The following is a 17,872-nucleotide window of genomic DNA, read 5'->3' on the forward strand; positions in this document are numbered from 1 at the left end:
TTGTGCCAGCCATACAGATAACATCTGCCAACTGATGAGTGACAATTGCTGCTACCCCTGTCTGTTGCTACCCCAAAATTATAATATGGCCTGGGTAAGTAAGTTTGAGAAGGCTTCCTTTTGTCACTCTTGAACCTACTGCCGTATTCAGCTTCATCTACAGATCCTAAAAACGGAGGAAGAAAAGTCTCTTAACCCAGATGTCTGGAAGGCACCATGTTGGCTACCCCCAAAATGCATATAGTAACTGGGATTCTGTGCTGTAAATAAGGAAGCAGTTGATCGAAATCTTGCATCTGCCATAGTCTGATTAGGTGACTTTAACAAACCCTTCTCTTTTTCTATATTTGGAAACAATACCAGCCTACCCAACATAGCTAGGAGGATTACAAAGACTTTGAACACTCTTATCATTGTTTTATTCTACACTTTCACATCACTAATGGATCATTAGAAATTTCTCGGAAAAGAGAAAGCCCTGCATTGCTTTCTGAAGGCTTACGCTGCAGGGCTCAGTTTAGCCTCCGAGGGAAAACAATTTCACAGGACTCTGATACTAAAAGGCCCTGCTCTGGGCTATAAACTAGATCTTACAGAGCACAAAAAAATGGTATTTGGTGCAGGGCTGCCTCTAAGGAAGTTAAAGGACAAGCAAGCTCAGCTGCTGGATGCAATCTTCTATATCTGATGTGAAGGCAGATAATACTGAACACCAGCCAAAGCATAATCCTTAAACTTTCTCTGAACTCTTTTACTGAGGATTACCAATTAAATCTACTAATATAATACACATTGATTCTCAGTTGTTGTTTTTTTAAAAATATGTAAAGTAGAAGGCGAACATCTGGCTCAGCCTTGCAAGCAAAAAGGAAACTCTTTGGTGTTATTAAAAGGCTCAGTTCAAAGAAAAAACTTCCCTCCAGCTTCATTAATTATAAAACTGTTAAGGCCAACTGATTATTCCAAAGGGATGTTCAACATTCTCAAGGCATAGATGAATGCATGGAAACCCTGCAGCCACAGATAAAAGTGCCTCAGAAGTCTGCACTAGCTTTGTCATCACCCTCCAGGATAAACAACCTTCCTCCACCTCCAAAACATGCATATTTACAGTCTCAACACATATTAAGCCCACTCAAGAGTTTTTGATGATGTAGCCCACAAACTACACATAACTCCTAATATAATTTTTTCTTTGCCCTTAACTCATCAGTCTTTTCTAGCATTTTCTGTACTCTATATGCACAGGGAAGCAACAAGCAGGAATACCAACCTCCTTGTGCAATTTGCTCGTCTCAGATTGCTGTCCATTTTGGGACTAACAGTTTGCCCTGCCAAAGTACAGCACTGTCTCAGGTTCTTGGCACCTCTGTTATTACAACTCTCTTTCCAAGAATGAACCAGTGTTTCCCCTGAATTAAAAAAAACACAGTAACCAACTCTGTTACATGAAGCAACACGAGTGGTGTGGCACAGAACATTTTTTGTACCTCTTTAGGATCAGATAGACCTCCAGGGAAAAAAAATTGATACACCCAAATTAGTTTTTGATTTAAAGCAATTTGTGTTGAATCAGAATGGAGGTGGGAGGGGTGAGCCACCAAAGATACTCCTCACCAAATACACTACTTTTGCTCTATACAACATAGAGATGCCCCACAGTTTTTTAGAAGGGACTGAGCAATGTTAAGATGTTAGATATATTTACAAGAGAATGTTAAGGTGCTCTCGTCTTTGCCCAATTATGAATGTCACAAAGGGAATTATATTGAACTCGATGGCAGCATGCACAACACCCTTGAAGATTTAGAAAGATAGGAAAAAATATGGCTGCAACAAGGCATATTTTATATCCCAAGGTACACTATGCATTTCAAATTTTTAAGAAGCATCTTCTTTTCTTTCCACTGATAATGTTCTCTAAGGCAGTGTTTCCCAACCTTGGGCCTCCAACTGTTTTTGAACTACAATTCCCATCATCCCTGACCACTGGTCTTGCTAGCTAGGGATGATGGGAGTTGTAGGCCAAAAACATCTGGAGGCCCAAGGTTGGGAAACACTGCTCTAAGGAATGTTTGCCTCCACAGCACTGCACAATCTGGAGCACCTATTACTACACTTTATTTTCTACCCTCTGCATTACTGGAGGTCAACTTAAAGATCATCATACAGTAGGAAATGAATAGCCTTTGGGGAAACATCAACACTGGTTTGACGCCAACTCTGTCACACATGATACAATAGCCTTATGCACTGCAGAACCTGCAAGCCAGAGTCAGAGTTCTCCCTGGTTCAGAGAGCAAAGTGTCAAACAGGAGATCATAGAAAGCCACAGTTGTTGAACTCTCCTGACCAACACTCACAGTGGGAAAATTTTGATCTTCAAGTCACAGAATTTGAAGAATGTTTGTTGTTCTCATTCAGTAGCAGTCCATTTTAAAGGCTGTCGGATTTGTTACTAAGTGATTATTTTTGTACTCTTAAGTTTCACAAAAACAAACCACAACATCTCTGAAACTGCATCTGGAATGGATTCATAACTATTCACATTTTCAGGGATCCAAAACTTAGTTTGCTGGCCACTCCCATAGAAGTCACCTCTATGTGCAAGGAAAGTCAATCCCAATGTACATGTCAGGTTCCTCGTGTATGGCAGAAGTTCCTCGCTCAATATGAAGGGCAAAATTACAAGGTCTCCCTGTCTGACTTCTGTCTTCCAAGGAGTAAATCTGTAGCATGTGCTTCTTGCCTCGAGCAGCTATTTCCTGTACTTTCAGTCCCTCTACTCAAAATGTTAACACCAGGGCTCTTACACAAGAAATGATAGAGTATACTCACTTTGCGGGGGCAGCCACCCAACCACTTTTTAACAAAAAAAATGCTGTGTGTGCTTTGACAAGAACTGTTCACCATTCCTACAAAACAACATAAATTTTAAAAAAATGTCTGTCTTCATGCCACATTTGATTTCATATTGTCTATCAGTGTCAAGCTGCTGTGAGAGGTGTTGACGAAGAATGACATGAAGCCATAAAAATCAAACACAGCAAGCAAAACACAAGAGTTAGCACACTGGAAAGAGGTTGGTGATGTACAGAGACTATTACATTTAAGATGGAGGCAAACATCAAAAAGATGCTCTTGCAGAGCAGGAATTCTCCTGAATCAAGATCTAGAAGGTTGTTAATTGTGGCCAGCCTTCTAGCAGCAGTAACATCCTTAGCTTGGCAACAAACCTTTCTACATCTAGAAATACAGATGTCCTCCACTTTCTCAAGATAACATATTCTCAAGATCATCCATTCAGCAAAGGATAATTAGCATTAATACCATCATGTATATGGGAGCAAATTCAAGTTAAAACCTCTAAAAATATATGTTATTGAAAAGGGGAGGTATTGGTCATATAAAGGGGCTTCTCTGACATATAGAAGAAACAATAAATGAAAGGTATAGACTACATGCAGATGAACAGAAGCCTTTGATAAGGAAAAGCAAGAGATTTAGAATTTAAATGAACACATGGATTATTCTAAGGATTCAGGGGGCAAGGCTGAATATCTCCACCATTTTCATATTTCACTGAAAATATTTTAAATCTAGTAATTCATTTTAGTAATTGGATTATCAAGGGCCAATAAGCAAAAATGATTAATTGGGGTGGGAATGGAAGCCTAATACTTGGGATCTTGGTTTCTGCTCAAGGACACATTTTTAAAGATACACATTTCTTGTTTAAGCTAAAACAACTTTTTAATAGCTGTCTGGCAGATTGACCAGCCTTCTAAATTTGCTCTTATGGCTGTGAGCAGCTGCTTAGTACTTCATAAGGCAGCTGTTGTTTAAGTAAAATGGATTTCATGTATAGGTGTTTATTACTTACATTGAACTTCACCTTCTGTACCAACTTATCTTCCACCAAAACACCCTCTCTTTTCATGGAATATCTATTTCACTGCATTTTGTCCTCTTCAACTATGAAAGAAAAATAGTAATAAAACAGACCCCCAATGGAACCACTACCACATCATTATGTAGTGTTTGGTATGCAAGTGATAGCAACACAAAGTACAGGAAACTCCAACTCTACAGGAAAACTAAAAAGGAAGCAAAATCGCAACTCCTTTTCTTGGTTTCTCAAACTGTTTGAATAACATATTTCATGGAATAAACATCAAGCAAAATTGGAAGCAAAAAGTAACCTAATTCCCAAAATGGTCAGCAACATGGGTTGTAACGATATAAGAAGAAGAAGATGGGTTAGTTGTCATTTTATTTATTCACATGGATATATAAATATAAAATAGATTTATTTTCTTTTACAAAAAAAAGCACTACATCATTCCCTCCTGAAAGTCACTGCATACTCTTGCACAGCAGGACTAAATAAGGCATCTAGAAAGTAGTGCAATTACTGCCCCCAGACAAAATGCTTTGCTACAAACTTCATTTCCTTGGTTTCACCACCACTAAAACCAGGAAAAAGAAGAGAAGCCCGTTTCTAGCTGCTGAAGGCTCCCATGGTCCCCTTCTTGATGCATGTTATATTAAGCCAACTTTCCAATCCTCGGGTCTTGAAGCAATGTCACTTTTGGTGTTTGAACTGCTGTATTGTTATTTCACTCTCCTTTTTCAACTCCTCAATATGTGCATCTAAGCGTTCTAAGATATGTTGAGATCTTTCTTCTTCCTCCTCCAAGAACTTGACAGCAATCGCACCAATGTTTGTTGTAGGCAATGGGCTCTAAAAATAAAACATATATGTTGAACAGGACTCAACCAGAAGATTATTTCTGGCCTATTGCTACATTTTACTATTTAACTGCATCTATGGACAGAAATCCCCTAAGCAAAGCATCATCTCAGCACTGTTGGTATATATTTAACCCTGAAAAATGTGAACATGTTGGATTATATAGTATTTGGCTTACACCATCATCCAAACATGTTAACTTGGAGATTAAATCTCAATTATTTCAATATAGTATGCTTTTAAGCACACACACACCTAAGCTTTCATCTATTGAGCTTAAATTAGGTGTGATGAAGTTGTACATTAGAAATCATGACTGAAAACTCTAGTAATTATTATTTGCCTTTAAAACACTGAAGTTAATTGAAATATTTTTAGGATTTCAAGTCACAGAAATGGGTCTGACTTCTGATTAAACAAGGTTAGGATTGAACTGTAAGCCTTTCATGCTCCCCTCAAGATTCTCAATATACCTCAGAAAGCTATGGTCAAGGAGTCACATCTTTCAAAAATAAAATTATAGGGTGGAATTCAATGTCACACACTTCTAATCGTTCTGTCTGCACAAGTATTTCAGCTTGTCAGGCAGAATGAACCCCACCTCTCCTCCCTCCGCATGTTCTGGGGTTTCTCCCATGTGCCCTCAAGGCAATTTTGGGGTCACTGCAGGTGGGGAAGCCTTGTTACACAAGCAGAAGTCCTTAGTTGAGTTAAACCCTAAATGCACAACCAATAGAAACTGTATAAGAGGACATATCCTGCCTTTTCTGGAGCTACTGTACTAAAGACCGACATTGCACATGAGTGTATCAATAGCTCATATTATAGGAACAACTTAATATCAATGTTTCAGTTTTCTTAGTACTAGACATTGCAGGCACCAAATCCTATTCCATCCACTTCAGTGTGTCCACTTCCACATGGTTCTCCATTGCAAGAGCTACCATTATAATGTCTAAGGCCACAATCACAGCACACATTCAAGACATTATAAACAGACATGACGTCCCCCATAATTCTGGGAGATGTAGTTTGTTAAGGGTAGTGAGAGTTGTTAGGAAACCTCTAGTCCCTTCACAGACCTACAATTTCCAGAGTTCCCTGTGAAAGGGGGTTGATTGTTAAACCACTCTGAAACCCTGTAAAGGAACCACTCTGAAAACCTGTAAAGGAACCATAGCTCCCAGAATTCTTTAGGGGAAGCTGTGACTGTGGATTTGCAGTACTTTGAATGTATTGGTGTGAGTGTTGTTTACAGCTTTCCTAGGAGAGAGGTAGGCATGATAAAGAGCTGCTTATCCATAGAAGGGATTGCAGCATGCCAGCAACGAACTCACTGCTAGCGCAGCGTTGGCCAATCTCACCATGCCATGTGCGTGCATGCAAACCACTAGCAAAGAAAGCACAGGGAATTGGGAAGAAATGATGGAGAAGTAGGACCTATGAATAAGCCCTCCCTGTTCGCCCATGTTTTCATCCAATCTTAAGACCAGGTTTTGATAAGCAGCAAGTCAACTGAAGAGGGGCAGTGGAATCCGCTTTGGTTGAATTTGGGACACCCCTTTCTATGCCTCTTGTCAACAAGCTGCTGCCACCTGGTGTCCTACTAGCAGAATCCTTGCAGTCTTCATTTGAACAGAGGTTTTATGGCATTTGGAAGATGTTTTCAAATAAGATTTGTCTAGTCTGAGTAACACACACATCAAACATTTGTGGTAGTGGTTTTACATTAGGCATCACACTCAACCCTCGCAGATTCTGCATATAACTTGGTGTGACACTTTGTTTCATGCTTACCAAAGACAGAAGTTCTTTCTCATTCTTGCCTAACATATAAGTAAATTCACTGTTTCCATGTTGCAAGGAATCTGATCTCAGCAGGGGATCACAGGACAAGGATTCAACAGAGTTGCTCCTGCTGATCTGGGGTGACAGTCCATCACCTGTACTAAAAACTCTTCTGGTTGACAAATGCTGCACTTTTTGAATTTCTTCTTCATAGTGCTGAACAGTCTTGTCAAATTTAACCTGAAGTTCTCTCATTTCTTCTTCATGCTTACACTGCAGCTCTTGCAGTCTCCTAAACATGGATTTTAAAAAAGTTCACTCAATACAGACCAGCTCTTCTCAGCTGCAAATATTATGCAAGAACGCTTAGGAACAGACTAACTTTTTTCAATTCCAGGTGGAAAACACATGCAGTGCACAGAGACCTCAAGCTGTAACAGCAGAATGATTTTCTGCAAAACTCCATAGTCGTCAAGCTATACTAGGATTTCAGCCATTGTAAACAATTCATCAGAACAAGAGAAAAACTTGTTGAACACACAGCTCTTACCTGCTTTCCACATTTTTTATCTCAGTCATCTGCTGCCGCATCTGCTGCATGATATTCTCATATCTGCCCTGAGACCTGCGGGATGAGGTTTCCAGGCTGGCTTTAGTTTCTGCTAGTTCTTTCAATAATCGCTGGTTTTCAAACTCCACCTTATTTAGGGCTTTGGTATAACTTTCCTGGAATTCTGCCAGGGGGGCACTTTTTCCCTTAAGGTGACAGAAATGCTTTAGTCAGTGCTGCTGTGTTTGTTCACCAGCCCAGCTTTCCCTAGAAAGTTTGATTTTGTATTGCAAATTTAAGAAGTAAATTTTCCAAGTCTTCTACTAGGAAAAAATCCCTTCAGAGTGTAAATCAATCACCAGCTGTCTGAATGAGTCTACATCTAGAAAGACCGAACTAATCAAACCTACGTAGGTACAAGCTTCCCTCATTCATCTCAATTGGGTGTGAACTTCAAGACCAATTTGTGCTCACTTAAATGTCAGTCACATTAAATGTGTTCCAGCTGCATAGCTCACCACTAACACCAAAGCCAATGGGACTGCCTGCTTGTACCTGGATATACAAAAAATCTCCTGACACTCCATTCATTTGAAACCGCTGTGTGATTAGTGTATTTGCCAACTGTAGAGAAAAGCTTAAATAACCAGCTGGGACTGACCCCTCTAGAGTCACGAGTCCAAGATCCTATTACCAAGAAATCCAACCACGCATGCACACACAGATCAGAGCATAACTGACGTCAGCTGAGCAACACTGAGCAAACATATCCATTTTTAAAATATAAAGTTTTTAGCTCAGTAATTTCCCTTAGTAAGATTATTTAACTCAGTCAGCCTCTACCCCATCTCCTTCACTTCCCTATTCTAATCAGCTTGCAAGAACTGCAACATATCTGCAAATGCTGAGATGTCCTTCAAGATTTTCAAGTGAAATTTCCTTCTGTATTTTCAAGTGGAGACGCAGAACATTATCAAACCTGTACCATTTGTTTCTCGTCACATCAAAACATTGAAACACATTTTATAACATGTGATCTAGATTAATTTCATTTCAAAATATGAATACATTTGTAAACTGAAGAACAAAATCAAACTCAGAACCCCCCCCCCCCCCATGGAGGCTGTAGGGACATAACTCCCACCCCTCTATGTGGAGGGCTATTGGACTCATGATCTGCTGCCCTGTTCACCCTATCTGTTCTAAAAATGAACACATGAACAAGGAGATTTTCCAAAGTCTAGGGAGATCCCATGTTCACACTAACACAGGATCAATTTGGTTCACTTCTCCCCATAATGACAGAAGTGGGAAAAGAGATGGAAGGAAGCCCAAGGCTCACACGTTGCCTCACATGGTACAGAAGAGACTGTGTGTGTGTGTGTGTGTGTGTGTGTTCGTGCAATGTCTGAACAACCAAATTATCTCACTTGATTATAAACACAAACCAAATTGTATTCTTCTTAACACCTACTAAAATTAAATGCCCTAGACAAATCTTCACTAGTATTCAATTTTCAATGTTTTGTTCTCAAATGCTTGTTCTCTCTAGAGAGCTTAAATTATGGGGTGGGGTGGGGAGGGGCACAAGAAGACACCACCCTCCGATATGCCCACTTTAATTACCAATATGAGACAATTCTGTCTGCTGCAGCCATGTGCAGAAAACAAGTTCCACCAGTTCAGCAACATTCATCAGGGGAAATCATCTGCAACAGTGTTCTTATTACTGAGAAGAGGCAGCACAATTTTTCTGTGACAATGTGGATGGGCTTCAAATTACTATAACTATGTGTAGGGGTTCAATCAAAACATTGTGTGAGCAGGCTTTGAATGCCAACTTTTATTGCAATGTTTCATTTTATACTCTCCTTCACTAACATTGCACTGACACCTAGTGGGCCCAGAAAATAAAATATACATAGTTCAATCTGTCCATCTTTCTATCCTAACGCTTAGGATGTTTTGTTGTTGTTGTTTAGTCGTTTAGTCGTGTCCGACTCTTCGTGACCCCATGGACCAGAGCACGCCAGGCACTCCTGTCTTAGGATGTTTAGTCAGAAGTAAATCTCACCAATTTCACTTAAACCCCACTGTGACTTAACCTGCAAGCTTCAGTATAAAAATATCAAATCACCTTTCAAAGCTTTGTATAAATATATGAAAGATGCACTTGCCTGCGCAACACACACAAAAGCCAAGTGTTTTCTAGAGAGACTACAAGTGCACAACACTTCAAACAGCACATCCCATCACACCAGACACTTACCTTCTGAAGAATTTCTGAGAGCTGGCGATTGTCTTGCTTAAGAGATTCCAACTGCGACAAAACAGCCTGAAGTGACAGGGTGGGGGATGGGGAGAAGTTACCATTTTTCCCTGTTAGTATATTTCACATGGAGGAACCATATAGCCCATAAACTTGTGCAAATCTGAGAATTGCAACCTTAATCTTAGCAAGTTTCTAGCCCTCATAGCTAACTCTGAAAATGTGGTGCCAATACAGCTAAAGGGTCTGGAACATACGTGCAACCAAAGAAGTGTCATCCTACAACATATGGTTTCCTCTAATGCAGGGCTCACCAACCAGGCACCCATGAGTGCCATCATTCCTGCAAAAAGCCTTCTTCATCAGTAACCGACAGGCAGGGCCCCAAGACTCTGAAATTTCGTTTTTTAAAAATATGTTTCTAGCCATCCTAGAAAGTTATAAATCAAAATGTACAGGCAGCTTTCTATGCAATTTCTGTGAAATTACCAGCCTGGCTACTCCCAGCTGGTAGTGGTTTTTGCCAATGAATACATGAGAGCTGTAGTTCATAAATGAGTTGTTTGGACACCAGGCAACAGATATCCCTGGGGTCCCAAAGAGCAGATGTTCCTCCTCTCCTTTAGTGGCCTCTCTGCTTCTGTGTTATTTTTGAGACCTCAGACTTTCCATAGTTTGCCTTTTATTTTTCCCTAGTAACCAAGTGTGGCGTTTGCCCATTCTTTGGGGATACGTTTGTACTGGGGAAAAGAGAGGGTTAATAGGTTTACCAATAAGAAAGCCTGGGGGCAGAGCCTACCTGATTTTGAGGCTCAGCCCACAGGTTTTGACAGTTAGTTCAGTTGGTTCGGGGGGGGGGGGAGATAGAGTGAGTTAGAGACAAGGACATGACTGTGAGGGAACAGAATGGCAGCTTTTCAAATATATTTTAAAACTTGTTTGAAATAAACTTTAATAATCATTGTTAACTCTACCTGAGACTCTATACTTCACCGGGGAACCCTGGGTTTTTTCCACAAAATTGGTGGCAGCAGAAGAATAAAGTAGTGGTGTACAGGTCAATAGTCCGTGAAACGACTGGGGGCTCTGTACGAACGCCACACCAAGCTACATCTTTCCTGCAGTGAGTTCATCTGGGATTAGGTATGCCCTAGAAATTATTATTTTTTCTAATATTAAATAATCCCTACTCCTCTGCCAAATGCAAATGTGAAAACTTTATGAAAGAGGCTTAGGCACGTCTCCTACCTGCAGAGAAGCTAAAAACCAGGGACTCATTAAGAATTCACTGCATAGTCAACTTATAGTACAATGGTATATGTGTGTTTAATGGGGCACTTTAGGCTAAGGGTTGGGGTTGGCATTGGGGAAAACCAGACTTTTTGTGCCTTTAACAGCTGTGCGGAAAAGGCTTAGCCTTTTCCAGTATGGAAATACAATTATAGAAAAAGCTTCACCATGACTGCACAAATTTTGTGCTATGCCACCTCTCCCATGGCAGACATGTTGTGACTGGTGCCCACAGCACTCTTTCAAAATGCAAGATGTGCCCACTGCTCCATAAAGGTTGGCAACCCCCTGCTCTAATTGCTATACATCAAAACATTTTGAGGGATAACAGCCTATTTACCCTGTGCTCCACTGCCTTCCGTTCTGCTTTTTCAATCTCCATTTTTAGTTGCTGCTCCAAGTTTAAAGTACAACTATTTGATGAGGCAATTGTGATGTCGCGCTGGTGAAGCTCCCGTGTTAGCTGAGCAACCTCCTGCTTCATTCCTTCTAACTCACTGTTGTGACTACGTTCTTTGTGCAATAGCTGCTCCTTCAGCTAGACAGAAACATATATGAAATTTGCAGTTAACATTTCACTGATTATCAGAAATCTCAGCATACAAAGCTCTCTGGAAGCACAACGTTCTCCAGTTGCTCACTACTTAATCCTAGTAAGCAGCACTGTTTCATAATTCATTCAGTACTAATGCACAGTGTAATAGTTCTGCCTGTATACAATGATCTTCTGCATTCTTAGGGCAGTGTATTTCATTGAATCGGGGGATTAATGATAAACTAGCAAATAACCCACAAGTGGACTGGCAAACTGAATTATTCACATTATAACAATGCCCCCTGACTGTTCCTGAGCTTCTACTGCACACAAAAGTGCAAATAAGACAATTTTTTAAAAAAAATATTACCAAAATGCAGAGGTCAGAAGAGTAAAGGACCCACTTTTTGTCATAAAAAAGGTGATAGGTGCCAATAGTAAAATTGTAAGCACCATTTCAAAAACTAATGCTGAACACAACTGAACACTAAAAAAAATTGCTTTCCATTCTATATGAATACTCACTGACCTAGCCATTGGACCAGGCTGAGCTATTAAACAAAATTGTGGGAAGGACTTAAGACACAGAAACTGAAGAAGTTGATTGTTGCATAGTTTGTTCCAATCTATGGACTAAAAAATCCCTAAAATGAACATCAAGCCACACCAGAGAAAATTCTTAACTTAATACACAGATGACATCTAATACATAGACAAAACTCAGAAGCAACCATTAAAAACAAGGGTGCTTACTAGGTATAATGGGGCTTTCAGTAACAACATCGATTCCTACAGTGCCCAAACCTATTTTAAAATGATATAGCACTGTACATCTTTTATTTGCACAAAAGGCCCTCACCTTTTTTATCTCAGCCTTGGCCTGGCAGAGGTGCTCTTCTGTCAGCTGCAGCTCCTGGTATTTCTCAGTTAGCAATTCACTCGGCGGGGCATGGTTTGAATTTCCAGAACCCAGACTATATTCCAAAATGGTACAAGCACAGCAAAACACAAAAGACTTTGTAAACTATTGTAGCACGTCGCTACAGAAAGGAGAGTGGCAGCCATTTTGCAATTATATGATGCACAAATCCCACTGAGCAACATCCAAGTTACAGAAACTTTTCCTTGGTAGCTTGTTGCTCACTCAACAATTCAACAGTTGATGAGAAGTTGTAATTTTAGTCACCTAGCAAGCATATATGATTCTTAGACCTTTGTATGTGATAAAAATGTCTTAAATTACAGTCAGCCATCTCCAAGTAAGGCTGTCCTATTCATATAACCCTAAATAAATTACTAAAATTTTAGACATTTCTAAGCCACCATTAGAGCCCTCTGCTACAGTAAAGATGCAGAACTTATCTTCTAAATTTAAACTCATTTGTAAAGGTGGAGAAATTTCTGCAATGATCATCTACCTGCCCTCAAGATGAATAATTTCAGGATGATCCAGCTGCAAGTGTATGTTGTCCAACTCTGTCCTGCTACGATAGATTCCATTGGTTCCTTCACTGCTCTGCAGGCACTCTTCCAGTGACCTGTACAGGAGGACATGTGAGTTCCTGAAGATTGTAGCCTTCTGACATCCAAATTAAATCAGACACACCAGTTCTAGTAGATGTGCAAACAGACCCACAACACAGATGAATATTGCAATGCTTGTTTCTGAAGTGCTAAATATATGATTAAAATAGAAAGTAGTACCTCAACTCTGCATTAAAAGCACTTAACAGTCAATGAAATAATCGTGGAAGAAATAATCATGTTCGCCATCAGCGTTGCAAATGAAAAAGGGAACAGCTCAGCCCTTGCATGTTACTCACCTTAAGCTCTGGCCAGGCAGAGCTCACATGTAATGCTAAGCCAAACCAAACTAGAAGGGAGATTGTGGCAACTTTGCTTCCCCACTGGTACTGGTACTGCTACTGCTACTGCTACTGCTGTGATATAGGCCATGGTTTGGCTTAGTGTGTCATCCAAATCAAGGTTCATGGTTTGTCTCCTCAAAACAAACCACAAGCTGTAATTCAAGAACAAACCTTGGTTAAAGCTTGTGGTTTGTCTGAAAGAGACAAACCAAGAACCTGGGTTGGACAATACACTAACCCAAATCATGGTTCACCTTGCATGAGGACTCAAGAACAAATGAAGCAGCCACACTCTTTTCCAGGAGACCACACATTTGTTTTCAGCAATGGTTTGGCTTAGTGTTACAAGAAAAGCAGGTCAATTAGTTACTACTGCCTTTTTAAAGCTTGGAGCAGTAATTTAGGGACTCTCAGTAGGTCGTAACTATCAGTCACAAGGATCTTACAGTTTAAAATGGTGTTCCAGGTGTTAATCGGTAAGGAAAGATGATGGGAAGTATGACTCAATTCTAGTATTATCAACCACCTTACAACTTCTGCCCAATAAAAGTGCTCAACCTATGAAAGCCAACATCCAACAAGAGGTTTTTTGGGGGGAAATTGAAACACTTTAAAGTCATACAATAAAGCAAAGGTCCATATATCTGCTTGCCAGAGATGATCTGACAAATATCTGGTGACTGACTCCATCCTAGTGAGTAGGATACGCAACAGGGATAAGCCTTTGCCTTCTTCCATACTATCTGAGAAGGGGAGAAGGCTAATTCTCACATTTGTGCTAGGCTTTGAATGTTCTGCAATTACCTCAAGTTCAGTATGTTGCCAAGAGACAAGACCCCATCTCCAACGTGAGATGGGGTCTATGTCAAACACAAGTGTCCTTGCTTATCAAGGCCCGTCAAAATTTGTGGATCCTTGAAATAAAAGGAACAAATAATAAGACATTCAATAAATGCATTTGGTTTGGCTGAAATTTCACATATTTCACTGGACAGTAGTACAAAATCCTAAAAGGAGCCAACGTGTACCCTCACAAAATGTAATTCAAAATGCATGAATTTACTACAGTGGCAATTTTTAATTCAGAGAAGTAGGATTGGTGGTGTAGAGAATAAATAACCAGAGGCATTATTCTACTATTACAAAAACAAACAATTAAATTTAGCAAGTGTGTTTGTTAACCTACTGAAGCAGTTCTCAAAAGGGAGAGGTAGATTATAGTAACTTCCATTGGATGTTTTGGCGCCTCACTGAAAGCCTCTCAAACTGGCAACAGTTAATTGACAGTCAGTTAAAAATATAAAATCTATTTTTTCTTTCTCTCTCCAAGAAACATTTAGAAAATCCACCTTAAATCATGCTGTGGACTGATATAATCCTGTCTCTTTTTCCTTTTTTAAAATAACGTTTTTAGCAAATGCTGAATACTAATCACTATCTATCTTCAGTTGGGTTGGAAAAACAAATGTGCTACAGACTTTTTCTAGACATCTAGGAATATCTAGGTTTCAGGCAAAGGGCATAATTTGGGTATGTTTTGATGCCAAGAACCATACCTTACAAAAGCTTCTTTGTTTTGCAAGGTTTCAGTTAGTCTGGACACTTCCTTCTGTAATTGTTCTTTATGCATCTGTAAGTTGTTAATGAAGTCCTCCTGAGAGAGCAGAGTGGCCCTAAGTTCCATCTTTTCTTCATGTAGAACCTTCAGAGGAGAAGATGGAAATTAGTGATGAAAAGATACAACAAATGGGATTAAGATTTTAGAATAAGCAAGCTATTGTGCTTGTGCATATACCCAAAGAGGAGGACAACTTGGAACAATCCCTTCCCTGTCAGACATTGCTTCTCAATTAGGCTCAGGATAAAGCTGGGAGGAAGCCTATTTAATTAGTGACTTGCCAGCCCACTACCATTACAAGCTGTATATTAACCTGCTTCCAAGCAATTCACTCACAGACCTCCAGTGAGTTCCGGGAAACTTTCAGCTCATCTAGTACTCTTTGATGTTCCTCCAAAATTTTCTGATTGCTAGAAGTTAAATCATCCACTTTCATATTCAGCCTTTCCACTTCCAGTTCATTGGCACAGATAGTGTCATTGGCCCTTTCCAACTTGCTAGTTAAGTGATGGATTTCAGATTGGCTCGCCAGCTCCACAGACTCAAACATTTGCTTCCGGCTGGACAGTTGAGCCTGTAACACAGAGAGCACTGTTCAGTTAAGCTCCCCATTCCTGGCATAAATGAAATGGGTTAGGTTCTATTTTTGTCCACTTGTAGCAGTGATCACGACACCACTTCTGGAAGAAAAGAGCAGCAAGAGGTGTACATGTCCAACTTCTCCAACTGCAACAAAAGTTTCCCAAGAAATATAGCACTTTTTCACTTATTAGATGGTCACTATAACTGATAAAGGGAATACAGACAAACATATGTTTGGAATCTGCAGGCATGTGTCCCGTAAGACATATACAAGTTAAGGCATATACATACATGAAACCTTTTATGCAGGATGGCTTCCCCAGTGCATAGGAAAGCTTTCTAACTGAGAGTTTTAAAGCAACCTAGGCATGCACTGTTTTTAACTGAAGGTATCCAACCAACTTATGTAGGGTGTGAAAGTTTTCAGTATTGTATTTTTCTGCTTTTAGAAATGCATTGTTTCACAATACAAATCAAATTGGTCAACTGGAATGGATATAAAGCTAGCGAAATAAAAGATGGAAGTTGTAATTATTTTTTAGGCAACAATCCCTTAAAAATATTTATGCACACAGCTTTTCAAGCATGCTAAAACTAACAAAATGCTTTTCAGTGCCTTCATTTTTCCACTTTAAAATCTAAATAATGTAAGGGAAGTGTATGTAATTGAGTTTCACTTCTTAAAATATTTACAAGCATTCTTATCAAAATAATTTCCAAGTAAAGCCCTGAATCTCTATGAATGTAATAAACCACTCTAAGTGAACTTTAATTACTTTCTCTCATCAAGTATTTCAGTTCTCAACTATTCTTGGCTTTCAGAAAAACTTTTCTGATATTCATATAACATGTACAATTAACATGTTATTGAGCTCCTTGGAAGATAAAGGTGGCCTATGAATAGATTTTTATTTTTCCCCCCTGGAAAACTCACATCATCAGCATCCAAGGAGGCAATCCTATTCAACCTCAAGTGTATGTCACATAGATTTTAATATAACTTATTCCCAAATCAATGTCAACAGGACTACTGCATACCTGCAGTTAAGAATTATTTGGGTTATATTAAATATAGACTAGGGTTCTGTCAGTGCAAGGATTTCCCCTATACCAATGGAATGTTCTCCTCTCTCCTCCCTCCTGCATCCCCTAGATCTGTTCTAGAAGTTCCCTCAAGAACAGATGTGGGAATGGCGCAGGTGGCAAGAGAGAGTGGGAAGTCCTGTTGCACTGGTGGTAATCCTTGCGTGCATCTGCAACTATTTCACCGAATACTGCCCTTTGACTGCTTTGAGAATCAAAATCCTACTACCTGGGTTTTGTTTTGTTTTTCTGCTGCCCTGTCACTGATATGACCTTCTAGCTAAGGCTCCAAACAAATCTGCTTTCAATAGACTAAGCCATCAAAAACACAAGCACAGCTACAGCAAGGTATTTGTCTTCAAAAGGCTTACACTTTGTCCAAGCACATCTGTGAGCATCTTTCACAAAGCCACTATCAGTGTCAGCCTTAATCCTGTCACTGCCAACTTCTGCCATGCAGAACTTCCACTCAGTGGCAACTGTGGAGTCCATTAAGTGCAAAGCTCCCAGCAAGAGCTTCTTATCAGCAACTCCAGTGTTTTGTGTCAGACCAAGTTTATTCACAGCTGGTACCTGGTCAGTTAAACTAAGCCATAGCGGCACTAACTCAATGAACAGATTAATTTTTCAGAAACAGCAGAGGCTCTGCACGCTTGCTTCAAGAGACACAAACAGCACAGCTATGCATTAACAATACCTTGGTTACCCTGCCACATAGGAAATACACCATTTTAAAAAATCATTATTTAAACAGGTTGCATACACCTGGTGGCATGTTGTCTGGCATCTATGCAGTTTTGAACAACATCGTATTTTAATTCTTTCACACTGTGCAATTACCCAACCAGAATCATTTTATGGCCTTTCTCCAGCTGGCACTTGACAGCAAAGATAGGCAATTGCCTTCCAGCCACTGTACAGTTTTCAGATTATTTCCTGGCTTTGTCTACATATTGAACAGGACAAGGTTATTCCATCAGGAGTTTCATTGTCATTTCACTGGTAACCTGAATTGTGCTAAGGCTCTGAAGTCTGCCAGTAACTCCTTTCCAAGGCAAACTCCTCATCCGTTAACTCTACCTGAATGAGATCAGACTGCTCAGAAAAAGCCTTCCGCTGTGCTTCCAGTGATGCCACGTGCTGCTGGTAGTGCAAGCGCTGCTTCTCCCAATCTAGAGATTTCTGGCGGAACTCCTGTAAAGACAATTGGTAATCGCTATCGATCTGGTTGAAAAATACCCACTATCCCAAATCCAGTATCTTCTATCTTGCCCCTATCCTTATCCAAGTCAAGAACCTCATTAAGTACTGTAAGCCTGCAATGTACATGCATTTAACTTATACACATTCAGCTTATGTACTTGGTAATAAACAAACAAATAAAAAGGGGGTGGGCAACTGGTGGGGGCGGGGAGACTTTGGCAAATCCCAACTGCCACTGAACCCAATGTGTTTTGAGCGCAGTGGTACCTCTGGTTACGAATGCTTCTGGTTACGAACTCCGCTAATTTGGAAGTAGCAGCTCCTGGTTGTGAA

At 40.0% G+C, this 17,872-nt stretch overlaps 1 protein-coding gene and 1 long non-coding RNA gene across 7 annotated transcripts in view; both read right to left on the bottom strand.

The window, feature by feature from the left end:
* The window catches only part of LOC309343270, a 139,776-nt gene that overhangs the window by 51,532 nt on the left and 70,372 nt on the right, over nt 1-17,872 (bottom strand). The gene's annotated exons all lie outside the window — the stretch shown is intronic.
* Nucleotides 4,250-17,872, bottom strand: part of CEP63 (centrosomal protein 63) — a 29,764-nt gene continuing 16,141 nt past the window's right edge. For 5 of the 6 annotated variants that reach the window (XM_081864493.1, XM_081864492.1, XM_081864491.1 and 2 more), the window contains 10 exons: nt 17,417-17,530; nt 15,012-15,245; nt 14,610-14,755; nt 12,604-12,723; nt 12,045-12,159; nt 10,991-11,188; nt 9,361-9,426; nt 7,092-7,297; nt 6,551-6,833; nt 4,250-4,744 (listed from right to left, as the gene is read on the bottom strand). In XM_081864493.1, the coding sequence (XP_081720619.1) occupies nt 4,586-4,744; nt 6,551-6,833; nt 7,092-7,297; nt 9,361-9,426; nt 10,991-11,188; nt 12,045-12,159; nt 12,604-12,723; nt 14,610-14,755; nt 15,012-15,245; nt 17,417-17,530 (1,641 nt within the window). In that variant the 3' untranslated portion in view covers nt 4,250-4,585. The remainder of the gene's footprint in view (nt 4,745-6,550; nt 6,834-7,091; nt 7,298-9,360; nt 9,427-10,990; nt 11,189-12,044; nt 12,160-12,603; nt 12,724-14,609; nt 14,756-15,011; nt 15,246-17,416; nt 17,531-17,872) is intronic. The other variant, XM_081864494.1, reaches the window with a different exon arrangement.

Source organism: Podarcis erhardii (assembly GCF_964252035.2).
Source record: "Podarcis erhardii genome assembly, chromosome: 5".
NCBI classification, from domain to species: Eukaryota; Metazoa; Chordata; class Lepidosauria; order Squamata; family Lacertidae; genus Podarcis; species Podarcis erhardii.